The sequence below is a fragment of the Scleropages formosus genome, chromosome 7 (assembly GCF_900964775.1).
Source record: "Scleropages formosus chromosome 7, fSclFor1.1, whole genome shotgun sequence".
Taxonomy (NCBI): domain Eukaryota; kingdom Metazoa; phylum Chordata; class Actinopteri; order Osteoglossiformes; family Osteoglossidae; genus Scleropages; species Scleropages formosus.
In genome coordinates, this window is record NC_041812.1 from 17,672,670 (window position 1) to 17,699,801 (window position 27,132).

The window sequence follows — 27,132 nt, forward strand, 5'->3', positions numbered from 1 at the left end:
TGTCCCGAAGAAGACACGGCAAAGATGGAATTATGGCAAAGCCCAGATATACTGAGGACACCTTCACAATGGCTGTTGTGTGCCGGCATCACCGTGGTTATTGCGTTAAGTCACCAGGGACTGAAGCTAGGTGGACCATTGACTGGGTCAATGAGTGCCTTGAAGGAGTGTGAGGGTACAGGAGCAGGGTGGGGCTGCAGCAGGGTCAAGTGTGCTGTGTTCTAGACAGGGAAGATAAGAGAGATTTATTTTGGCCACGGTGACTTTCCCCGTGTGGTAGTGGGATATCTGGTAGATTGGTGTGAAGTGTTTTGTAGATCTTTGCCGGCCGGTGCAGTTTTTCTCCTGTGGGGTATGAAAAATACCCCCATGCGGAGCGATTAATCTCTGTGGCAATCCGCGATAGCTGGTATCGTAACCTCCCCTCACACCTGCCCTCTCTGGACCTGCAATGCTACCGTCAGAGGAGAGGGAAATTCTCTTATTTTCTCTCTATTTTTCCACTGTATCGTCTGCTGAAACCATTATCTGAGAGACAGCTACTGCTCATTAAGGAGTTAATTTTCTCTCTCCTATCTCAGATTAATATAGTGAACCTAAAGCACTGTCAATGCTTTAAATTTCTTCCTCGTTATCAGAAAAAGAAAAAGGAAAGGGGGATATTTAATAGTTTAAGTAGTCTTCCTGGGGAACTGCGTCTTTTTTTTTCTTTTTTTTTTGCGCTCTTCCCAGAAATGTAAAGAAATCCAGCTGAAGCTGGGCTCAGTAATTCAGTTTTTAAAGCATGAAAAAAAGGCTTGATGAAATTCCACTATCAGCGCCCAACCAATATGCAAAATATCTCGCTGGAAATCAAATAGCTATTATGTTTTCATTTCCACGTCGGCGTATTTGCTTAATGAAGAGGAGACAGATCAGACCGGCAGAGAGAGTCTGCAGGAGCCGATAACCGCAAACGGCTCCCAGCTATCCGCACCAAGTGACGCTCCCAGTCACAGAGAGAGGGAGAGGAGCCTCCTTAACTCCTTCTTTACCTCCTTGCCGTGGCCTGGGATTTTGCCGTTTTATATTCCATACTTAAGCTGTGAGGCCGAGGAACTGTCCGTCCACATGGCGCACAGCGGCACTGTGCTCGCAAGCATCACAGCCGTGTGGTCTCTCGAGTACCATTCATTGGTTTGATGGGATTGATGCCATTTGTGCGCAAGGTTAGCACATCCAGACATTCTTTTCCTTTTTCGTTCTTTCGTGCAAACCAGATTTTGCACTTGCATGCACAGTGAAAGCTGCATGGCACAGGTGTAACGGTTAGTGTTCATTTTGGTTAAGTGACGTAGACATGAAGAGCTTCAGCTTCTGATGGAAGGGTGGCAAGATGGAATCTGAGGTCTACAGCTGTATGGGTTTTCTCCTCACCCTCCAGCCGTAATACACACATTTACCGCAGTAAATTTCAGGGGCAAGCTGTAGTAAGTACTGATCACGTATCCACAAAACCAGAAAAAACATAAAACTTATGCACCATTCTTCAAAGCTCGCGTATATATAGTGTCACCCAATGTTCAAATTTGTTGAATGATGTCATATTTTCAGAATGTATAATTTTATCTGTGATTAGTTGTTTTGGAAAAAAGTTTATTTGTGAATAGATTTAATTGCAAATAGCCTGCATTTCTGTCTTTTCTGCAGTGATGACAGCTGTAAATTTACACTTTTATATTGAGTGCCCAGTTTTGTGTTTAAGAACATGATGTTTTTGTCTTTTTGACTGATGTTGGGAATCGCTGGTTTCCTCAGAAGTAGGTCCAAACATACCTGTTTTAAATCCTCTCTTTTATATCTTTCTCTAAGCCTTTTGTCTGATGCAGGAATTGCTGATCATTTTTTTTTTAATTTGAGTTTAAAAAAAATGTTTTGTAAGACTGTTATTAGTTTAAGAGCTGCTGTGTCTCCTGTTTAATCATAGTTGTTAAACACACAGGTTTGATGTCGACGCGGAGTTAATAAATCATTATCTCTGCTGCCTTCATCACCACAGCACTCTGTTCCTCGGGTGGAGTGGCAGTTCAGATTCAAAGCCTTTTCCCTCATTATTTTCTCTCACCATGTTTTAAAAAAAAAAAAAAAAAAAGCACCTGAGTTCAAAATTGTACTCAAGACTAGTGAGTATTGGACAATATGAATTTTTCTTTGATTCAAAATCATTTTGGCGTTTTTAAAGAGCATGAATCTCCTGTAATCGGAATATGATTCATCACCAGAAGTGAAAGACATCTGTAACCCAAAATGTGGTTGTTTGGTAACTTCTGTATTAATGGTACTGAAAGAGGCTTTCATTTTTACAGTTGTAAAGTGTTTCATAAACCACTGCATTAAATTATTGCCTGGATGTTAGTCCATTGTTATGGGATTAATCAAGAATTGTTAATGTAAGCACAGTTAACCTTTTCGCTTAACCTCGATTGACTACTCTTGTGAAACAGACATCATTTGCTCATGTGAAAAATACTTATTTCCTTTTCAAGAGTTTTAAGTGTACTTGTCAGCTATGGACAGCTGCAAAAGATAATGACATTTTGAGAGCAAAAGCTGAATTCTGCATTTCGAACACTTGTTTTGACATTTTGCGATATTGTGATTCTTTACCAAGCAGGAACCGCACATGGGAATACAACTGTAAACACCGGGAACGTTTAAAATGAAATGGTTGGTCTTTTTGGTCTATTTTTCTCTGCAAGAGTAAAAGTGGATTGGATAAAAGTTGAATAGTAGCTGTAGGAGAGTGTAATTCGGGTGTATCTGGGTAAGGCAAAAATGGGACTGCATATGTAGTGGAAGCCATAACATAGCAGAATCTGCTCCACTTTTGCTGCAATTTCATTGTTATTTCCACAAAAATCTTCCCTGGGGGGGTGAAAAAGGTGAAAAAGAGCATTAATTGAGGAGGGATAAGAGGAACTTTTTCCCTTTTACCTTTTGATGTCGCGAAGCGGTGATGCGGCGATTGATTCATTAAACCAGAACACTTGTGCGAAAGAAAATCATAATTCAAACTTACATTTTAAACATGAAATGTAATTGGAATTTTAAACAGAGAAGTCCTTTGTACAGTTATGATTAAAGGAAAATTAATTGTATGAAAATGTCCTCACAGATACTGAAAATTAGATCTAGCAAAGCCTGTGCTCTATAATTCTAAAAATATTGTATACAGGATCTATCTTTTTCTCTTTCCTCTTTTTATTAAGTTCCAAATCTAACTGTGTTAATTTTTATCTGAAATTAGAGTGAACCATGCAGGCGTGGAAGTCGAAATTAGCCTAAAGATGTTTCATTTACAAAGACAGAAACACTTTGTCAGGCAGCGATTGTTTCGAAGCATTATCTCCGCCTCGTTTTTAATTGCTTTGGAAGTGAAATTAACAGAATTAGAAAAATTGCCTTTCCCTTTTTGTACAAGGCTCTTTATTCACGGGTATTGTTGTGTGCTTTGTATAGATTATAGGCCTCTTTGTTCAGGGAGTGTAAATATATACGCCTCCAGTCACGGCATTAGCTAGGAACAATCCCCTTCTCATTCATCACAACCTAATGAAAATTAATTTACCAAAACTGGAGAATTTCGGCTACTGCTAATTTCCTTCCAGTTTTGCTGTATGTGCGAGTAAATCCACAATTTTCGCTTAATTTTTGTTGATCATTAGTGTTTGTTGCTGAGATTTTTGTACAAAGGAATTTTTGTTGTCTTTCAGGTGCATGTCTGAGGATAAGTTAATATTCTGATTATCTCCAGTTTCTTGTGGGATAGTCTCAGTGACTCCTTGTGATTTTTTCAGCCTCTCACACTTGCCATTTGTAAATGGCTTTTTTTTTATAAAAAAAAAAAAAAGAATTCATACACCTTCCTTACGAACATTGTGGGTCTTTGAAGTTCGTTCGACGTGTTTTTAATTGTGCAGCAGTGTAGCGTGATGGTTCCCGTTTTGTTCTCTCTGGTTCATTTGATTTTTTTTTCCCTTTTTTTTTCCCTCCCTCTTTCACCTCCTCTCTGTCCTTTTTGCTTTTATTATTCGGAGCATAATAAGCTCTGTCTTTCTACAAGGACTCTGGCAGATCATCATCAGCACCTGAAGGACTAGATTTCGTTTGTTCTTAATTTCGAGCATACATAGCATTCAAGTTCATGAATTAGGTGTATTTGATATATCCAGTTGTCCTTTTCATTCATCTTCTAACCACATTTGGTATGTGATAAAATAGTTATCCACATATGAATATATTTGGTGTATTTATTGTCAGTTAAACAATGTACATCTCTTTGAACAATGTCAAATCTGCTTTCAGCCCTCTTTCTGTAACTAACTCTTGATTGTTCATCATTTTGAGTGACATTTATACAAATGTTATGTTTTTCAAACAAATTTAGCAGTGTTACACTGCATATTAGTAACACATATCTGCCTCTCAGTGAAATAGATTAGGGTGCTCATTGACTGAAATTAAATCCAGGGAACGTGGTGTCCAAGAGTAGTGTACAAAGCAGGAGCACTTAAAATTTGAGGTTTAAAATTTTTTTTGAATATGAAGGGAACTAATTATGTAATTGATCTCAAATAGTTTTCTACTTTGTCACTGGTCAACTGGTTGCAGTCATTAGTTCACTTTGTGTGGTGTGTGAGACTGCCGTTTCAGAGTCTATGCACGGCAATTAGTGTGCATCCTTGTAAACAGTTTTCTTTTGTCCTTCGCATGTGCCACGTGTGCTGAGGCTGCTTTCGACGGGGGTGTCTTAGCTTGTTGTAAACTGTCTTAAACTTGATTGCTCTTTTGTGTCCTGTAAAGGATCCATGGGGGACCTGGAGGAAGGTGAGGAGAACCCACCCGACGATTTGAGCCTGTCGGGGGATGAAGGTGCTGCATCAGATCCAGATGACTCTGTTGGATGTGATAGTGCCAGTCCTGTGTTCGCATCGCTTTACAGTGAAGGTAAATTTTCCATTATGAGGGCGTTACATTATTTTCTCCCTTTAATATTAAACCATACCACTGTTCTTTTCTCACCTCTTTCATTTGCATTCCTAATCATTTGATGTAACAATAGAAATAAAAAATGCACACTTATTTTTGGAATTCCCAAGCGCTATATTTCATTGTTTGATAAAGAGTTTACTCCATTTTTGCCTTTATTTAATTTTTCCAAAGAACTGGTGTCTCACTCAGCCCCTGGTTCCAGGCTTAACTCTGGAACATGTTATAAAGTGATTAGAGTTCTCACTTGATATAGATTTTTAATTATGTTCTATTCAACAGAATGTGTCAGGATGCTGTTAAATGGTTCTAAATAGCGAGAATCCAGGTTGTATGATAGTCAGTTTAGTGTTTATGTGGAGTATAAACATTATCGTTTTATGGCCACAATATCATCTTTAGCTTTGTTTATTTTAGTTTCATTCTTTTAATCTAACCTCCAGATGTGTCCTGTACTTAAACGTTAAATAAAATGCTAATGTAAGTAAAATTGTATTTGTTAGATTACTTACTAGCCTGGTTAACTCTGAGTGCATTTTTAAAACAGGCCATGTGCTATATTAATGCTATTGCATTTAATACACGAGACATTCAGAAGATTGGTTAGTTCAGGTGGTGAAACAAATGTTTTGGTAGAGATGCCGTTGTTTGACATGGACGATTTAGCCAAGGCTTCTCTTGGTGGGCAGAGAACATGATGGAAACATACTGCAGTGTACAGGAGCTGTAATGGTACGGTTTGAGAAGTTGTTCGGAATGCCAGTTTTGGTACATGTCATTCATTGTGTGGTTTACGAACCATAGATCTTGGAAACTTGTTACCCGATGTTTATTATTTGGAAAATGAAGACTTGCCGTAATTTGATTTCAAGACGTTTGATGTCCATATTGTTTTTTGAAAAGATTTTATTTTTTTTTTGTCTTGTCAACACACAACATCCTGGCAAACAGTTATTTGCCTGTAGTCTAGTTTTTCCTGTTCCTCTGTGACAGTGGAGGTTTTGAGTCATTTCTGAGTTATTCAAAATTTCTGTTTTTCTTTTAATCGGGAAAATTCCAGCTCTTGTGAAATTTGGCGTTGGAGTGATAAGCGTCTGTTCGTTGGCTGTATTTGATAAATGCATGGAAATTTTGTCAGGTGTTAATCGGGACTAGATTAGAGATTAGCCCGGTGTGTGTCTTTGTACGTTTGTGAGAGGGAGGGAGCGCGAGAGAGACCTGTGTACATGTGGTCACAAGGGGACTGAAAACAAGTATGACTGCATGTGTGGGATTTGGAAGAGAGAAAGAGAAATAAGTGTGCTGTTATGGGTGGGTTCAGTATGTGGGCGGATGTGCCTTTTTCCTCCTGCTAACCTACCACTGAACACCTTGTTGTTCTCACCTCTCACCAGAGCTCTTCTGTTAGCTCTTGTTATTGTCAGAGCTTCATGAATCAGGGATGTTTGAAGAACCTGATCTTTTAACCTGGGATCAATACAAAGGTCTTTTATCAGACCACTACTAGCTAATAAAACACCCTGCTCCTTATCCACCATCTGGGACAGAAAGACGACCGATAAACTCTTGATAATAATGTTAATGCGCATTCTACTGGTTGCACATAACTGCAACACGTCATCTCAGAAGACACGTACACATGTCCGTTCACACTTCTGTGGCTTTTCAGAATTGTCATAAGATTCTGAAGGGGGTTGTACTTCCTGCTCCCTGACCATTGGGTGGATGGGGGGGTTTTGTGATGAATGACCCAGGGATTCTGGGCCTGTGAAGCAGATGCTGTTGGGCTCTTTCTCGATGAGCAAATCCTGGCTTCCTTGAAAAGCAAAAGCGACAACATTGCTCATTCATATGATCGCGAAATTTAAAAGGGTGCTGAAGATGCCCTCATTGCTCATCATTGAGGAGAAACTGGGTAGAAGGCACGGGTACAGAGCACAGTATCCTACCTTAGATCTCGCTAGATAAATGAGATTGATGTTAGATTGACACTCTATGGCTACCTCCACTTTATCACTTCACTGCGCTGCCACCTCGGTGACAAATCGCAGGAGACGCCTTCTCGTACCTTGATGTAGTTCAGGACCGTCGCCCAGAATCCCACACAGTCTTAAGCAGTGCAGTCGGAACTAGGTTAAGTCCAGCGAATTGATACGGAAAGAAGTTAAAATACGTAAAGAAGGTAAAAGAATGAATTGGCGATGGAAAGTGGATCGGGAGTTCACAAGCTCATGTTTGGTGACTTTGCCCTCCAGGTGTGACAGGGGAAGTTCTGAGCACTTATCAGATAGACAACGACTGTTTGGGGCCGTTTGGTGGAGGGGGGGGGGTGGTGGCGGAAAATCTCTGTCGACTCCTCCTGATACCTGCCTTCTCCCCGCAGATGATACGGGAGATAATATTGATAATATTAAATGCAATAACTGCTGTTCCAGCTCCACACACTGAGCTCTGCACTGCAGGATAAGATCAATATGCCATTCAATGTGATTTATAGCTGGAAATAATGGTACTGTTAAGTCAACTCTGTGTGTGTGTGTGTGTGTGTGTGTGTGTGTGTGTGTGTGTGTGTGTGTGTGTGTTTTGTGAGGCAGTTGATTTATTTGACAATGTAAATCTCCCCACCATCTGTGACATTAATAACGCAAACGTTAACGTGTCACGTGGGTGAACGTTTATGACGGGTATTGATCGGGAGCTATCGCTGTTTATCAGAGCTAGAATGCGAGGGCAAACATGCCCTTTGTTCGCACACATTTGAGGTGTTATCATGATGAGGAGGGGTTGGGGGGTGGTGGAAGGGCACAGAAGGGGTCCCAACGTTCTACTTTGAGATTGTCACTACCCTGCTTCTTGAAACCAGCCCCATGTAAAATATTGCCCCAGAGTGAAGGGGGAAAAATATACATATATATATATATATCTCCTCCATTTATTTTATATCCCTCATCGGCAGGGTGCTGTGTGTTAGTAGTTTTTGCCGGTGCAGGATCACAGGCATCTGATGTTGTTTGTTCAGTGAGGAGCAAGACACGTATGAACTTTGAGTCTGGCAAAGTGGACCTCCTTCACCCATGGTTGAGATGCTATAGAGGAAAGCTGCATGGGAAGACCATCTCCAAAACACCATTTTCTTATTTTGTTGCTCACCTCCCATGAACTGGGTTTGCCGCACACATTGGCTGCCACGGAGTAGATTTATCGCACAAAGCTACCATGTCAGGAGGAAAAAATATTTTATATCGTGTAGATATGATTGCATACTAGATAGTCGCAATGAATTGACATTAATCCTCTGAAAACTGCCAATTATTATATAAAGCTCAGCTTCTGAGAAAATTGTTGTCAAATCGATGATAGTATTGATGTCATGCGTGCCCACAGAGCCTCAGACGGAAGACTCTCCTGGTACCCCTGATGATGAAGAGGAGGACAAAGGTCCAACACTAAGTGCAGATGAAGAAGATCAAGAGGAAGAGAAGGTGGCGCCACGCTGGGATGGTCCAGGTGGGTGATCATGACCTTCTTGCCTGACTGACCTGCTTGACTAATTGTCACTTTTCTTGTTCATACATGTCATTTACCACAGTCCTCACCACTGCATGTCACGTAGGAGTTATGTTCATATCAGTAGTTTTAATTCTTGATATGGTGCCTGTCACATAAAAAGAAAAACATATTTGAAGGGGAGCCAAGTTTGTTTTTAAAACCACAAATTTTGGTGAAAGTTTTCAGAGGCTTAGCCTAAGAGAATAAAAATCATGCAAATTATGGCAAAAGTAACACTCCCATGCATTTATTCAGTTCTACACCTCCCACCCCTCTCACTTTGAGTGACACGCTGGAGATTGTGTATGTGTCTGCGTGTGTGTCTGAACAGATTTTCTGAGCCCCGTGCCTGAGAGACAGCCTCGGCTAAACAGGGATTTATTTTATTGTTCATAAAAATGCTTTTGCGACGTTACGATTTTGGTTTGGTTTAGCAAGGGAAAGAGGAGATAAACATGTAAATGTATTTCTTCAGCTGCATGTTCCCGCCCCTTCATCACTATTTGTAGTTTCGTTATGGATTTACTTTTATGGTTCCAAATAGGTTAATAACACAAGCAGATTGCAGCTTTTTGATCTTATAATTGTCTTTTCAAGTTGAATAAGTTTTTTGAGAGTTTTGTGTGGGCGCGCACGCGCCTCTGCGTATGTATTTCCGTGCACGCGTGTTTTAATTCTTCATACTGAGGATGTTTTCATTATCGTTGTGTCCCAGCCTGTCCCTATAACAGTAATTGGAGCGATATTAATTGCCGTGTGGTTGCTGGTTGATGGCAGCACGACGATGCTGGCGCGATAGGCTTTTCCTTCCAAACTAACTGCCGCGAAGGAGAGGGAGCGAGCGAGAGATAGCCCCTCTATCAGCTCCTGAGCAGGCTCTGCCTTTATCAGGAGCACGATTGGCAAAAGGGAAACTTTGACCGGTCTGAATTTTTCTCTTATCGTCAAGACCCCCCCCAATCACCACCACCAGCCCAACCTCCCCCTTCTCCCCATCTCTCCATCACTGTGCCCCCCCCCCCCCACACACACACACACACACACACACCCCTTCGCCCACAGTTTTTTCTTTCTTCCTGAATGTCAAGAGTGGAGTCATGATGGACGTGGTGTTGCTCGAACATCGGCTTCAGCCCCCATCTCTGTTGTCTCTTTCACACGGAGCCCTGGGTGGGCAGCTCTCGCCTGTATGGAAATAGGCTCTTTATTGCCTGCCTCACTGTCATCTCCTGCTGAGATCCCGTAATTCTTCTTTTTTGTCCTCATTTGTTGAAAACCTTTCTCACTTGCTGGCCCCCCCGCTGCTTTCCACGAAGGGCCAAAGAAGACAGGTTCCCGCTACCTGCCCACAGTCTTCCCTCATGCTGACCACCTTTTCCTGTCCCATGTACCTGTTTCTTGCCCTCTCCAATCATTCACTCACCACCTTTACTGTTATACTGAACCCTCTGTCTGACATGTCACTGTCCCCAACTGTATTCAGAAACAATTATAAAAATACTAACAATCAGAAATGTTAGTTTTTTTTTTTATTTTTATTAAATACATTAAAAACACATTTAAATCGTATGTCAGCATGTGTTGTTATGTTAGTGCTAACTTGACATTTACAGACTTCTTTGGTTCTTACCATTTTTTCATAGTGGCTTGTCTCCACATATCCTGTCTGTCTTTTGCAGGTATATTTATCATTTGTCTGTTTTTTAATCATATGAATGCAATTATTTTAGGTTGCGTGTAATTTTGTGCACAACATAGGTCATTACGAGGACAGTTATTTGTGTTGGGTTACATTAGGCTGGATAAGATAATACAAAGAATTAAAAACATTATTAAATTAGGGACACTTTTTTTTTAGTTACACAAGATCACATCGGCTGGTTTTGTTCAACTGTCACAGTGGCAGTAACCAGGAATGTCGCATCTGGTATTGGCCAGTCAATGATCTTGGCTAACATAGAAAATTAAATTTTAATTAAAAAAAAAAAAAAAAAAATCCCAAGAAAAGAAAAACATTCAAACATTGTTTAACAGGACTTTTTTCCAGTTGAGGGGAGGGTAAAATCATTCCTCTTTGAAGCCTAATTTTTTCCCCTCTGTTTTTCAGGTCTATGCAGGTTTTTTTCTGCCTTCTAGCACTTTGTTTTTTTTTTTTTTTTTGTGTCGCAGACAGTTTGTGCTTTTAAATTCTGAACAGTTTATCTAAAGCAGTATTTAGTTCAAATGTTTGCGTTAATAAATGATGGTGAGGGCAAACCATTTAGTGTTGTTGAATTTGAAGTATTGTCGTAGGGTGCATTTAAATTTATTCATTTAGCTGACACTTTTCTCCAAAGCAGCTTACAGTGATAAGCTCCCTACAATTATTTACCTATTTATACAGGTGGGCAAATTTTACTGAAGAAATTTTAGGGTAAGTATCTTGATTGAGGTTACTATAGCTGGAGGTGGGATTCAAACCTGCAACATTTGGGTCCAAAGGCAGCATCTCTAGCCTCAATGCAGCAAATGTTTGTAATGTTTGTTTTCAACACGTCTGATTTGTATGTAATGTTTAGAAGACGAGGAGGTGGGGCAGTAGGGAGTAGGAATGAGGAAAGAGGTGCCAGCAAGGCTCTAGTGTCAGGAACGGTTTGATACGCCGAAGCAGCTTTTAATCTATAATGCGTCCTGCTGCATGATATGCAAAATAAATTATGAAGAAAAAAATTATCTTTAAAATGACCTTGCTGGCTGGAGGGTTTGATATTTTCGCTCTGCTTAAAATTCCGATATGCAAATGACCGTCACGGTAATCCCTCTCGCTCCCTGTCCAACGGCCCCGCCTCCCTGCCACTCGGTCCCTGGACCTCGAGAGTGGAGAGGGCCTGTGATGTGGCCAATCAGAGGCATCCATATTATTCAATACATTACGAAGATTCCAGGCCTGGCAGTAGAGCAACAACCCTCCCGACTCCAAATATGTGCTCAACATATTAACATAGCAATAACAATCATAACAACTATCATCATAATAATTATGATTTGTCTCCCTTGATGGTTTTATTATATTTCATTATGGAGGAACAATAAGCAACGCTTACTTATCAATTTATTTCCGTATGTATGAGAACGCTGCGAGGCTATTGACTGAGCTCGCAAAGCTTTGATTTGTATGCATCTGTGAGGTGAGGTTTTTATAACGTCAGCGAAGTGGGGGAGAAATATGCATGTCTCACTGGGATGAGACCCGCTGAAGAAAATTAAAAGCATATCAGCAGCCGGCAGCTCCGAGCTGGATTTAGGTGCAGAAGAGATGGCATAGTGGCTGAGGGGGCGGGTTCACGTACATTACAAATGGAATATAGGTGTTTGCTCCGCAAAGCAATAGTATCCTGATCTTTTTTTTTTTTTTCTTTTTTTTTTTTTTTAAGTGCTCAGTCACCTTTTATTGATAGTTTGTTCTTTATTTCTTGATTTATAATGTTGTTCATGCTTCAGAATAATTCCGCTTATTGTGAGCCTTTGACAGGCATAATTTATATATTTGTACACATTTTCCAAAATAAAAAAGCAAATTTACTTCTTTTATCAAATCTCCCATCGCAGAATGCCATGAAATTGAAATTTTAATTATGTACAAAAATGGGGTTTGTCTGGAATTAAAATTCATGTTGCTGATATATGTTGATATGGCACAAAAATGTGGATTCTGTTGTTAAATACAAATACATAGTCCTACCAATAAACCTATAAAGAGAAGGGTAATACTGAAATTAAAATGAACGGTGTTCTTATAAAGAGATAAGTAATTTATGTATAAATAATAGTCCCTTTATGTTCTTATATGGGAACGGAATATGTAATTCCTGTGTGTTAAATTGTTTTTATGTTTTTATGTTTCTCATCCTATTTGTCAGTAGTTCCTCTGAATTGTGTAATTATTTTCAAGTACAGGTGTTGCGTTTATTTGTGAATCTTGCTCTGTGTTCAATACTGTATAACTTTTTTATATACTATCGAGAGAGGCTTTGTCATTTCAACCATATAAAAGAGTTACCGACACAGACTACGCATATATGTTAACACGTATATAAAATTATATACAGTAAATAAAGTCAATTAATCAATGAACTGTTGACAGTGCTGATACAGAGAGTTTAAGAGTGTACAACTAAGATCACAGTGAGCTTTATAGGGCTCGCTACCTGTGAGTCTGATCTGTGCTTCAGCCAAATTCCTAAACCATTATGTCAGTGAGCTCCTCCGCCTTCGTCTAAAAACCTGTGATCTGGCTGAATCCAAATCCAGCGATATAGGATCTCACCTGCTTCTCTATTGTCCTCTTACAATTTGAAGGCAGAGAGAAAGGGAAAGAAATCTGTATAAAAATCTAAGACTTGTATAACTTCAAATCTGCAGATGTGTGCACACAGATTTTCTATGAAATCTCTAGAGTTTATTTATTTTGCTAATGCTTTTCTCCAAAGCTACTTAGTTTTTACTGAATCAGTTCAGGGTACTGCAGCAGGAGGTGAGGTTCAAACCTCAGACCTTCCAGTAGAAGGCAGCCGCTCTAGTTGCTGTTGCTTTTTCGTCGTCCGGGAGATTCGTGAACAAATGTAGACGATGGGAAACAAAGGGAACCGAAGCAAAAGGTCCTCAAGTTAACTGCTTGCGAACAGACCTCGCAAACGATGCACGGGCACACTGATGACATGGGGATGAGAGAGCGCCTGTCTTGGTTTGTCCATGAAAAGTAGTCAACTTTATCATGAAAGTTGAGAAAATTAAATGTTAGTTTTCCTTTCTCTCTAACTTGTGTAACAACGCGCGTTTCATGGAAGGCACAGCACATGCCTCTTGGGCGTGGATGCCTTGACAGTGGATTTGTGTTTACCTGCTGCTCTCACGCTGCCTCTCTCTCCCTCCCTCCCTCCAGCTGGTTTGACAGGAGAACTAGAGCCAGCAGGGGGAGAGTTGCTTTTAACTGTGCTGCCAGCTGTCAAGTTGCAGGTGTGTACAGGAGCTATGCGCACAGCCGCGACACCCACCAACCCCAGTCCTCGGCCCTACTTCTGCGCTGCAGCAGGGACGGTTATATTCGTCCGCCTTCGCCACCTTGACCATTCCCGTCATGGTTGCTGAAGACGGTTGGGGACAAGGCAGCCTGTAGAGGATGGAGGGATGCAGTGCCAGAGCCTGCTACATTTTGTACCTTTAACTGCACAAATTTTGATCAGCTATGTGATCAATCCTTCGTTCATGTAGATGGTTGTATTTATGGATAAGGACTGTGAAAATGAAATGAGTGCCATGTCCCAAAATTAAATAATTAAATCTGTGGTATGTAGCTTATCCATAAAAAATTTTTTGAAAATTGAAGTACTAAGGTGACTACTGTTCATAATTTTGCTGACTGGAAAAACTGACAAGAACTTTGCTAGGCTAACTAATCTGCTGATATGAACAAAGCTGGTCAGAGGTAAACTTAGGCTGAAGCACTCAACCAATTTAGGTGTACGCAGTTCTTTCTGCGTCTGTGCGCGTATGTGTATTGCGTGCCGCGTTGTTTTTAAGCCACGGTAGGATCGTTTGTATTTGTTGGTTTGCTGCTTTTCTTGATGGGAACATAGGGATATTTTTTTAGACATTGTGCAGGTTTTCAGGATGATAATTCTAATGCAAATGATTTTCAGTTAGTAGTTACTTTTATCAACATGTTTTTTTATCTGCCTTTATTTCTTCATGCGAGCTTGTAGGCAGCGACAGTTGTTATAAATTCATGTATAAAAATCCGTTATCAGGTAGAGAACAGAGCCGTGAGACGGTTAGTCACATTGCTTTGCCGTCTTAGACAAAAGTGTATCCCTGGTGGCAAGGTGGTGACAGTCTGTGACCCCCCCCCAACCACCGCTACCACCAACACCCCAGCAACATGGGGGTTGGGGCTTGAAACCACTCTTCTTTACTGTTTCTCTTCTTTCACAGTATCATTCTTTCTTACTTTCTCCCTCTTTCATTCCCTCGCTTATGGCATGTGAATGAGAATAAAGTAGTTGCAACACTTGTAGTGGCAACATTTTACTGATCTTTTACTGTACTGCTTATGTGTATGATTAAATATTTGTCTGTGAAATATGCTTTGTTTTCTAATTAAAGTCTTAACTAAACAGTGCAAGAAGGTCGATGGTCAAACATTTCATAGATATGCAGAAAAAAAATTCTCAGAAATGGATAAAAATGTTGATACTTTAGGTCTTAGAGGCCCACATATTAAAAAGGGGAGCACACTTTGTGTTGGAAGCTGAGAAAATATTACCAGTTTGTAGTATAAGTCTTCGACAGGATGATCCTCTGGGTGTCAAGCACTGCTAGTGGTTGTTTGCAGTGAGGAACCGTTGAGACACGATCCAACTTCCTTCTTTCAATGCAGGGGGGAGAACTTCAATTTTTAAAGGAGATTTAACACAACACAAGTTAATTTGTTCTGAAATCCCTCATCTTACGTTTGTCGGTGATGTAATTGTTCTTTCAGAGTAACATTCAAACATACAAACCATCTGACAGTGGCAGAGTGATATTTCCTGCCCCAAACTTGAAGTTTGTGTGGCTGTCTTGTGGTTCCTTCTCATGCTCTGAAAAAGAATGTGGTGTTCTGGTCACTCTTTTTCAGAGGTTTTTTTGACACACACACCATAGTATTTTCAAATATTATAATATAAAGGTGATGTAGTAATTACAGCTACAGCTTTGGAACTTAAGGGAGCTAAGTTCAAATGCCACCTTGAGTGAGGTACTTGGCGTGAATTCCTGCAGTAAAAATTTCTCTGCTGTATCGGTGCATAAATCATTTTAAGTAGCTCTTTGCAAGCTTCTTTGAAGAAAAGCATCAGCTAAATAAATAAATGTAGCGTAGCCGTGCAAGGCTCCCGTTCCAGCTTTGTTGCTATGTTAGTTTTATTAACTTTAGATTGAAGTAAAATTTTTGTAATGCTATGATGGCTGTGGGAGATGGAGCACTGTTCTCTCACAATCCTGTTGAGCCAAGTGTTGTAGTGTACCGTTTGTCCTGTTCTGTAGGAACCAGTGGAAACAACGAGACCAGTTTCACTGTAAAAGGCGTGGTTCGGACAACTGAAGACGGGTTTTGTTTTGCACATGGCTACCCACAGTATTCTGTAGATGTGTGTTTAACCTGGAGCAGGTAGCTGGAACAGGTAGGTGCTTGAGACAATATATTGTCACAGCATGTTTGCCTTTTTCCCCCTCTTTAAATCACTTGTTGACACACTGAGATACGCCTTCATTCTGCGGTCACGCTGAATTAATCTTTATATTTTTAATGAGGATGTTGATGACGAAGAGTGTTTATAGTTGTTTATCTAAAGCAACCCCTCACATGGCATCAGTTGGTTTAATAAGCAAACACCTCGACTGGGGCCACTAATAAACCACCTCATGAGAAAGTAGTGAGCAGGGTGTTTGTGTTTGGTCACTGAGTAACACAGCTCTTCTGTACACGGTGGAACTGTGTTGTGTTATGACTTGTTTTCCGTGGTGTCATATTGTTTAACCTGTTCTACTTTTGTTGGTGTGGTGCTATGGGGTTTAGCAGATGTCTTATGTCTGTGTACGTGTGTGTTTGATGCAGTGATGATAAGGGTCTCCTCATTCTGACTGGTTGTTGGTTGGAGATGCTGAGGCCTTATCTGATATGGATCACACACCTGCTGTAACCTTCCGGCACGTACCACAACCGTTTCGTCAGTCTCACTCACGTACCTGTGTATTTGTATGTGTACGTATTTATGTGAGGATGCATGTGTGTCGGGATGCTGATTTGTGTCTTTCTTCCTTTCACTGTGGCGTTCACTCTCCCTGCCTCCCTGTCACTCTCTTCCCGTCGCGATGATTGATAGACCCAAGGTGTAATCTCGTGGACCATTTCTCAAGGCCGTCTCCGTGCTATCGCCTCGGCTGCTCCATCAGCGATGTGTAGTGCCTGCTTCCCGGACGGCCCATGGCGATTGTGGTCCTATCAGGCGTGAGCCTGCGCTCCTGCGTGGAGCCCACATCCTGTCCCTTTTGCCTGTGCTTTTGCTCGTCATTGCCCCCTCACCCCTATCTTTTCCCCACCAGGCCACAGGCCTCTTCCGACAGCATGCCTTTTTTTCTGGCTTCCTCCGTCATTCTGTTTAATTGTCTGAATGTGCCCCCTGCCATGAACTTGCACAGAGCAATTCATCTTTCAGAAAAGGGTCAAAAAAAGTGAAATTGGAAATGAGTATGTTGGCCTATATTGGCAGTTTTAAGTGCTTTATGATTCCTCATTCCTAGATGCTGGGGAGCATAAGGCTGGTCAAAGTAACCAGTGACTTTCTGTGGTGAACCTGCTGCTCACTGTGATGTGTTGTCTTTTTCTTCGCAATGGCAATTTCTAAGCAAAGCTTGTGCTTATTGTGGCATCTCCACTGCCTTCCTTAGTCGTGCTGCAAGCATAGGAGAGTGGCCAGAGCTGTGCCAGTGAGCTCACAAGTGGGAATTAAATGCACGTCTCACTGATGTCAGTGGCTGGGCTGTTGAATTCATTGGAAGGTAGATAAGGACGCTGTTTCGTGCCCCTAATGGCTGTTCCCTTGTGTCTGCTACTCCCGTGGCCTAGAAGAAGGGCAGCTGCTAGTGTAATGACTAGAGCTGCCGCCTTGCACTGAAAGGATCCAGGTTCGAATCCCAGCTCCTGCTATAGTATTCCTGAGCAGGTTACTTTTCTTGAACTGCTCCTTTGTAAAACACCCCGCTCTATAAATGGATAAATCATTTTAAGTTGCTTTGGACAAAAGTATCAGCTAAATAAATAAATGTAATGTAAGTTTACTGTCTTGCACATTTTATATTGTCTTTAACAGGTTCCTGCTTCTGCCCGATAACTTCACAGTGGTAAGGTTTGCAAAACAGCGTAACTCTCACTTTTTGTTGAAGAGCTTAGTGGGCACTATCTTAGGCATTTTAACTAGGTTATACTTTCTTCTGTCTTTTCCTGTTAAGCTCAATTTTCTCTGATAGTTCAACTACATTTTTGATTTTCACACAAAACTCAGGTCACTTGCAGAGCCTCATTCACATGCAGCTTTGACCGAGATTTCTGTATAAAGCCAGGAGGAAGTAACTAATATAGAAATGAAATAAAGATTGAATTAATTATCCAAGTCATATAGCGTACAATTAATTTTGTAGCTTTGCCTGAGTCTTTTCCCCCCATATGCAGGGAAAATGTCAAGAAACATTTTCTAATTAATTTATGTGTGATAATCAGAGAGGGTTTCTTCAAGGGCCCCATTTTTTTAATTTGTGAAAGAGGACCAGAGGAGTGAGGCGAAGCTGGGAGAGAAGAGGGCTGAGGCTCGACCACTGTCGTGCTCACTCTCTCTCGGTCATACACACATACTCACGTTCAGGCATCGTCCTCATATACATGCGTATCTGCACACACAGTCTCTCTTGCAGCCACATAAGTACTCAGTTACATATACACAGTATCTCTAATATACCCTCTTCAATGCATACGAAACATGCACCATCTTACTCATTTCTCCTTTACACATACACACTGTCACATGTACACCTTTTTAAGGAAGGGTTTATTGTAGTTTGTCATTTAGTTGTATCCAGAAGCACATCTGCCAGCAATGAGGGGGCAAAGCTTTGTAAAAGGACAGTTTAAAATCACAGATTAACACTTAATATGTGCACTGCAACAAAGTCAGTGTAATATGTTCCTGATTTTCTGCCAGAGCATTAAATCTCAGTCATTATGGCTATGACCATGATAATGATGATGATTAATTTTCATAGCAAGACATCTTTCTCCAGAGTGACATGTACAGAGCATGAAAGCAAGTTCCAGTAGAGTCTGTTCATATCTGATGTGGTGGAATGAAAACATGATCATTACATTAACAGTGTTATTGAAGTCTGAGAGCCACCATGTTGGTGGAAAAAACTTTGAGAACAAACATATTCTATTTGTCCACAGACTGTGTGACCAACACTCACCCTCATCAACACATACACACAGGTGCCTGACCCTCCGTCGAAACATTTAAAATTATAAAGGATTTGACATTTCACAACAAACGCCTCTAAAAAATTGCAATTTTAAGCAAACCTAGGCCTCTTGAATGTCGTTTCTGTAACGATCCCACTCATCTTCCCCTTGTTTCTTCTGTTACTGGCCGCACCGTACCCCTGCGATACAAAGCAAAGGAGGCTATAAAATACAGTGTGACCCTATGTAGGGCATCTGAATTATTAGAGATGTCAAGTTAATTAACCTTCTGTTTGAAGAGTCTTTTTAAAGATGCTTAAAGGCACAGAGTGTTCTCATGTCTGGTGGAAAGGCAAGGCAAGAGCCGAGGCTATTATCACCACGGTCCCCATAATGGGAATGCGAGAGGAGGCACAAACTCTGCAGCTCACATTGATTCTTGTTTTATACATTTTAATTTGCAAAATGCTTTAATCCCAGACTTGCAGAGAGAAGCTGAAGACGTCCGTTGTTTTTGTGGGAACAGCGGTAAGATGCAACTGCTAAAGCAGTATTATGGAGGAACACCTGGTTGCAGTGATCCTGACAGTGTGAGGAAGGTCGTCACATCTGGGGCACAACCAGTGAAAATAATTTCTGAACATAATGCACGTCCTGAAATTTGCATCTGACTTATCAGTGAAACCTTGCAGACTGCAGGATCTTTTCAAATGTTTATGTAAATTTCTGAAAAGGCATCTATCTTTTTCATATTTGACCAGTGAAGTTAACTTTTACGCGGCAGTTTGTAAAAACATTCTGACTGATTCGCCAAGAAATTTAATGTGTTGCCTTAGTTAGTGGACATGTCCGTCTTAAATAATTTTCTGCAGATACCATCCACATCGTCTTCACACAAACACCAGAAACCAGTATGAAACCAGTACAACATGTGACACAGGCCGGCAAGAGATCATACAAAGTATTTTTATACAGTTAAATGCATGTCGGTGAAATTGGTAATCATTTAACCTACGGTTACAGTTGAACCCGTAGCCCTCCCGCCACACACACAGAGTCGTTCCCCCTTCGACTTAACAAGAATTCGCGTTTACAGAAGACATTTTTCTTACAATTTTTCTATGTTTTAAAAAAAGGAAAATCAGTACGAAAAGCACTGGGTGAATAGCAACTCGGTGCTGTTGAATAATAGCCAATTTTATCCTTGAAAAGTGCCTTTTCTGCTCGTCATCGGTGAGCGCGCGCACTACAGCGCCGCGCGCTCCTAGCAGTGAGTGCGGGCGCGTGTTCGGTCCGGTCTCTCCGCGGACCGTCTCCTTTGTGCTCGCGTTTTCCGACTCTTTCCCGCGTGGCTGCGGCAAAGCTACGGAGAAAGTTGAAGCACACGAGCACGCTCGCGCGCGCACTGGTGGCAGACTGAGACAGCTTATTATGTCTCTTTCTTTCACGACAGCCAACCAGGCACTTTTTTTTTCCATACATTTCTTTAGTCCCTGCCTTTCTAGCTTTGCATTAAAGCCGAATTAATGCACAAACGCTGAATATCGTACATAAGCCGTTTGTGTTTGAACCTCAGCGGTGTAGGGACTTAGAAAGAGCTAAATGAGTGCAGGTAGACAGGCACACATTATTGTTATTAATGATAATAAACGCTAGCACTCTACGTGTTATGTTATGCTAATTGTTACCTATTTAAGTAACTGTCCACTTTAAGAGGATTTGGCGATTTTTTAGTATAAATGGGTGTTACTTTTGGGGCTCGGGAACACATAACTTTTACCAGTGAAACGATATGAACGTGCACGTTACCTTCCTAAGGTGGGAAAGGGGGACTGTGTACTGTGTTTAACAATGACTGTTTACAGCAGTGGACCATAACAAATTATGGTGATCACATTATAACAGTTCGGCAATGTCAAAACAGGTATTTTTACCGTGTAATTATAACCCTAAACTAATTTTAACAGCTCTATGCTTTTGTAACAAGCCATGATATAATAAGCCACCCAGACGGTACAGCCAGAAGAGATAAGTGGGAAACCCCATTTCTTCGGGAAGAGCCAATACTACCAGTATTTTGCCTTAGTTAACACAAGAGCCTGCTACTATTACCCTAAGTTGTTCCAGTAAAAAGGACAGCTTTACTAGTGTGTGGCTCATAGTTAACTGTTGACATAACCCCAAATTACTAAATCAAACTCATAAGGCACTAACAACACAAAAGCACACATTGTAAACAGTGCAACCATACACCGCAGTGCCCTTGAACAGCCCATTACTATATTAATACCCTGCTAAACAGAAAAGGCATCACCTGTCCCCATTGTACAAAGTAACAGTTTAGTGATGCACAGTTCACATCTCAGTTGGGCCCCAAGGCACCGGGCAGCTGAAGGGGGGCTTTAGAAAATGCAATATAAAAAAGGCATCCTCCAGTGTACCCATGTGCACACAAATTCTTTACGGTATGCAGAAGCATGTTGTTATTACCTCGTCTCCCAAATTTCCAAACGTATCAAATAATGAAAGCGGCTATGCATTACTTTTCAAAATAACATTGGTATTAATTTAATAGTGACTAACAGTATACAGCCATTTCTTCCATTTAGCACAGCTAAGTACATTTAAATACATCATGTTTTTTAAGGTAATTTTGAAAATTTTTCACTGGAACAGCCAATTGTTTTACAGTAGATTAAGTCATTATTATTTCTTGGCATTGACAGTGTAAATACAGGGTAAACATGACAATGTTATTAACAAATAAAGTCCAAAGACTTGCTGTTCAGGTTCCCCCATAGTGTGTGAGTGACAGAGAGAGCGTGTTCCACTGATGTATGGATGAGTGACCGAGTGTAAGTAGTGTATCTAGCAGTGTAAGTCATCTTGGTGAATAAGGTGTGTGGGCTGACAACACTACACAGAGTTCACTGGATGTCGCTTTGGAGAAAAGCAGCTGCTAAATAAATAAATGTGAATAGTTTACATTATGCAAGAATACAAATTGTTGTTTTAAAAAATATGTATTTCTACAGATCTTGACAGTATTTTTCAAAATTTAGTCTTTTGCTGTCTCTACGGCTACTATCTCTGCAGCTAGTAGCTTTGTGTAAAGTTTTCACCAGCAGCCGCACCTGATTTACCCTGCCCGACACAGCAACATTTACTTCACCATGGCATCCAATGCTGTTACTCATCCTTTGTGGTCTCTGTGTGCCCCAGATATGAACTGGTAAACCCAGGTGTGCTCAAGTCAGCGGGCAGCTTTTTGCTGTTCTACTTTACATCACAGCGATCGTAGCAATTAGGGAGAACAGAGGAGCCCAACGTGAGGAGAGCACAGGATTTGTCATTCGGTGGAGGTTAAACCCCACCTATTAGTGCAGGGTCATAGTGCGGCACTGATAACGATTTCCTGTGGTACTGTGTCAAAAAATCAATAGCTTCGCAGCGATCTGCTCATTTGATATCTACAATAGTCTTTTTAAAAATCAATTAGCCCAGATAGAGAAGTCGGGTGAGGAGGAAGCTGGAGAGGCGGATGTCTTGGTGAAGTGGTGGGTGGGGGGGGCACTTGCACTGTAAAAGTAGAATTTTTTTTAAAAATCTTGTTTGAATTAGGTGAATCGCTGCACATGCTCAGTGAGGGACTTTTAGCTGTCCGTCCAGAGCCTTGTTTGAGTCCAGGATGGCCTGTGGAGTATGACATGGGGTTAAATCCTCTCGGCTACATCATACGACATTCTTGTGTCACTGTTTGCTCATGCAGATCAGTTATAGCTAAAGCAATCTGCCTTTTTTTAACCCCCCTCTAGAAAATGTTTATAAAGAATGAGAACACTACACTGTTCACTATGTGTCCTGCAATTAGTAATTTGTCTGCTATTAAAACTTGTGGCTTTGTAGAGATTTGTCTGCCTCCCACTGTGTGTTTTTATCCTGGGATTCCCATTTATCTTACAGCAGGGATGGTTTTTGAGGAAGTTTCATTTCATTTTACATGGCAATCATTTATCTTTTTTTTTTTTTTTCTTGCATGTAGAAGAGACACTTTTTTTTTTTTTTTCTGTAACAGCAGTCTCAGGTAGTCTCTGCTTAATGAGCGTTTTCAAAATGTGCTGTTGCCATTTCTGATCCGTTTCCATCCAGGGGTCTAGGATCCACTAACAAGCTGTCTGTCGGCCTATTTCTGACAGGAGATAAGCTTGTTAAACACTTTAAATTTATGGTACGGCCGGTTCAGCACGTACCCAACACGCACAAATTAATGATTTCTTTCTTACACAGTCTCTCACACACTCACTATCTTGTTGTCTTTTCCGCTCTCTGTCTCTCTCTCTCACTACTCACATATTCCTTGTTAATCTCCCTCGCTGGTAATTACATTAGTAATTTCATTAATGATTGAGTGATTGTTTTATTGTGTTCAGTTGTAAAGCGGACAGCAGCTGGAAGACTTAGAAGGAACCCCAGTGGCTGGTGCTGTAGTGGTGTTGATAAGACCTGTGGGGCATGGTGGACTTATGCGGGGTGAGAAAAACGCACCTAAGATTTGCTGCCATTCCATCTTTGGTAGCATAACAAACCTCTTTGCCCTCATGCTCACAGCAATACAGAAAACTTAAAATGGTCTCGCGTCATCACGCTCGTATCATGGCTTTTACGCGAAAAGTGCCGTATCCTTTGGGTGTGATGGAGTTTTACATACTGCTAGGCCAAGTTGTGGAAATAGACGATATTACACGTTGTTAGCATCGACAGTACGAGGCTGCTGTGGAGAATCTACAGTAGTCTAGAGACAGTGTTTGAAAGCCATTTTGAAAGTTCTTGGACCTCAGAAGTGCCACAAAGCCTGGCACTCAGCATTTTGATTGAATCAAGTTGGAATTACGAGATGCTGTTGAACGTGATGGATCATTCCGGACTGTCCTCTGTCCCTCAGTCCAGAAAGGATGGTAAAATATCATTGGCCGTCAAGTAATGTAGTAGTTAGATCTGCCAACTTGCACTCAAAAAACCCAGGGTGGAACCGAACCACTGCTCCTGCTGTAGTACCCTTGGTCAAGGTACTCATCCTGAATTGCTCCAGTAAAAATTACCCAGCCGTATACATAAGTAAAGAAATGTAAGTAGCTTAACATTGCAAGTTGCTTTGGAAAAAAGCATCAGTTAAATGAGCCAAAGATAACAATCATGCAGAATCTGCTGTTTCAGTTCTGATCTTATATTTACCTTAAGGGGTTGGGCTGGTAGAGGGGGTCAGGGTGATAGGAAGTAGGAGGTATATAGAGTAATTGGTTTTATTACAGAAGAAGCGCGATGTCTGTGTACTTTAAAGAAGGCAAGACACTGAGGGCAACGAATTCAATACGGCTCACGGAAGTCAAAGGACCAGGTAACCAGTCAAAAACGTTAACATTGTGGGTCAGTTTGGGCGGAAAAATGGGAAGTTGCGTTAACTCCTTTTAGGAGGCGGAAAAAAGGGAAGCTTTATGATAAAGTCAGCTAACAAAATAGGATCGATGTAATTTGCTTGCTTAAGGGGAAGTCATTAAACCTGTAGCAACAAGCTACGTGCGCCTGGATGTTTGTGCGTGCGCTGCTTGGCGTGTGGGTGGGTGTGCTATGACCGCCTTGTGGAAGGTGAACACCTTGATACTTTCACCATTTGGTTAATGATGGCAGAGATAGGAGGCGCCGGTGATAATAGGGTCACGTGACTGAAGGCAACAAATGGCTGCAGACGGGCCATCGATTCAGTGATTAGATTAGGGGCTCCTGAGTTTATAGGACGCTGTTCATGATTCAGACACAAGCTGCTTTCTTATTAGGAGCAGATGAGACAAGATACTGCTCTGTGGCTAATCCAGTTAGTGACTTTACTTATTCAGTCGCGTTTAGTTGCTTTTGCGTTGACTTTGCACCGCAGGCAGTTCATTCAGATGGCAACAGTGTAAGGGGGGTTATAAATAATGGCTTGGTTTTTATTATAGTTATATCTACACGGTGTTCATCATTGCTGTGCAGCTTTTTGTCACTTTTAACTAAGTTATTGTTGTGTTTTTAAATATTTGACACAAAAACGTACTTCGGCATCATGGTCCCTTTTTTGCGTGCAGAATTTTTCAGAATCAGTGGCATCAGTCAGAGAAAGCACGCACACACACACGCGCACACTGGCTGAAGCCACTTGTCCCGAGTGGGGTCGCGGGGAGCCGGAGCCTAACTCGGCAATACAGGGCGTAAGGCTGGAGGGGGGGAGGGGACACACCCAGGATGGGACGCCAGTCTGTCTCAAGGCACCCCAAGCGGGACTCGAACCCCAGACCCACCAGAGAGCAGGACCCGGCCAAGCCTGCTGTGCTACTGCACCCCCATCAGAGAAAGCATTCTAGTAATTAATTATAGTCGAACAGCAAATTTACTCTCATTTCTTGGTGCAGTTGATATGGTTAGTGATTTACCTTTATTTCGTCCGATTTTAAAAAAAGCTTTCTTCTGCCTACTGTCTGCATTTTTCAAATAAATGTTGTTTTAAATAAAAAGTTTTTCAAAATTACAAGGGTTCGTAATTAATCAGTGATGAACGAGCAATCAGCTCTGCCAGCAAACTTACCGGTGTAAAGCTTTTTACGGACAAAATACGTCGATAAACCTTCAGAGCAACCGTGAACAAGGCTATCGCAGGTCATATCATCTTTCACACCTGGGGTCGTGAACTAGTTTGTTCAGTTCACTTCTCAGTAGTCTCAGTGTAAGGAGAGTCACGGCACATTGTGTAGTAAAATGTGTGTGCGCTGATCATTTTTGCAGAGCTTCCTGACGTTTGAGTCACTGCTGGTGCTTTTAGTGTTACGTGATAGTTTCAGTTGTGTGTGTATTCTCCCTGACTTTGAGACCGTTTCCTCTATGTTTCAGGTGAACTGGAGACCCTGAATTGCCCCGTGTGTGTGTGTGTGTGTGTGTGTGTGTGTGTGTGTGTGTGTGTGTGTGTGTGGTCTTTGACTGTGCTGGTTGTATGTGTCATTGACTGCAGGTAGTTTAATGTACTGTATCTTGCACCGTAAGTCACCTTTGGATAAAGTTGTTGGCTAAATACTAAGTAATAGTGATTGTACAGTTCAGCTGCCAAGTGGATAAATGTAAAATGTACCCTCAAAGTTAGTAAACCCTAAAAAAACTGACTTTGTGGAAGTCTGGGAAGTCTCCATTTAACAAAAAAAAGAATTTGAAATACTTCTTTGCTTTCAATTGATTTTAGTTTTGTTGGGCTGGATTTAGGAATCATTCATCACATGAAAGTAGAAGTTCCTCACAATTATAGGAAACCTGAAAAAACTGTGTGTGTGTGTGTGTGTGTGTGTGTGTGTTGGTGGGTGGTGTGCTTAAGCTATTCCCCTGTTACATTTTGTGATGGAATACATTGGGAAATCATGAAAAAATGTGCTGGAGATAGCATAACATGGTGCAGTCTTATCTTAAACTTACATATCAGTGTGTATGGGTGGTACAAACAGGAATTGGTGAATTTGCAAAGCAAATTTTTGTGCTTAACACACTTTAGTGTCCCAAAAGGCTGGAGATACTTGGTCAGCTGGATTGCAGCAAAAACACACACACACACACACACACACACACACACAAAAAAAAAAAAAAAAAAACACTTTTGCTGTAGTACAATAACCATGCAGTCACTGTCACAAAAAAGCAGAAGCGTGCAGAGTTCATTTCCATCCCGAGGAAACTTTGACATTCTGAGCTGGAATCGACAGTGCGAAGGTTGAGAATATGTCACAGAGCTGAAGCGGAGCAGAAAAATGAAGTGAGGTGAAATAAAGTGTTTCGTAGGAAATGGTACTTGAGTTACTCTGGACTGCAAGGCCTCTGTGAGGGCTGCAGCGTGACGGATGACAAGAAGGAATAAGAAGGGTCTTCAGCTACTTTAGAAGTGTTTTTTACCTTTTCCGCTCCCCGGCAGTGTGAGTGGGTGCTGCCTGATAGGCCAGTCTTTCTCCGAAAAACACAGTCAAGGCCGCTGGGGCAGTGCTGGCTATTTCTGAGTGCCGTTCCTGAAGGCTGCTGTCTGCACCTGTGCAGTGGAAACGTACCTTGGGGAGAAACCTCATTTTCAGATCTACATCGAAGTCGTTTCTGTCAGGTTTTTTTTCTTAGCAGTCCATCTTTTGATAGAGCAATTGCCAGAAAACATTGAACAATAGATGTTAAATAAATTTCGGGGTGAGGGGGGCCACTCACAAAAAAGTTTCTCCAAGAAAAGCTGATCTTTTCAAGCTTGCTTTAAGTGCCGTCAAAGTAGACGGGTAAAGCAAGAGAGCTGGGAGGAGGCAGCGTTTTTTTTAAGATTGAAAAACAGTTGCGAATAGATATTTTGAATGTGTGTTGGATAGTGATCTGACAGCCACCGTCCCCACAAACTGTTTTTTTTTTCCCTTCCGAAGCTCCCTCGAAGTCTGCGTCCAGCCTTGCCCGTGCGCTTGCAACGTTTCTGCGCCCAAACCGGGAGGCCT

At 41.3% G+C, this 27,132-nt stretch overlaps 1 protein-coding gene across 3 annotated transcripts in view; it reads left to right on the forward strand.

Annotated features, from left to right (window-relative positions):
* Positions 1-27,132, forward strand: part of zfpm1 (zinc finger protein, FOG family member 1) — a 67,534-nt gene that overhangs the window by 21,282 nt on the left and 19,120 nt on the right. For 2 of the 3 annotated variants that reach the window (XM_029253607.1, XM_029253609.1), the window contains exons 2-3: positions 4,843-4,986; positions 8,413-8,535. In XM_029253607.1, coding sequence (XP_029109440.1) covers positions 4,843-4,986; positions 8,413-8,535 — 267 coding nt within the window. Of the gene's footprint in view, positions 1-4,842; positions 4,987-8,412; positions 8,536-27,132 lie in introns of those variants that run through there. The other variant, XM_029253610.1, reaches the window with a different exon arrangement.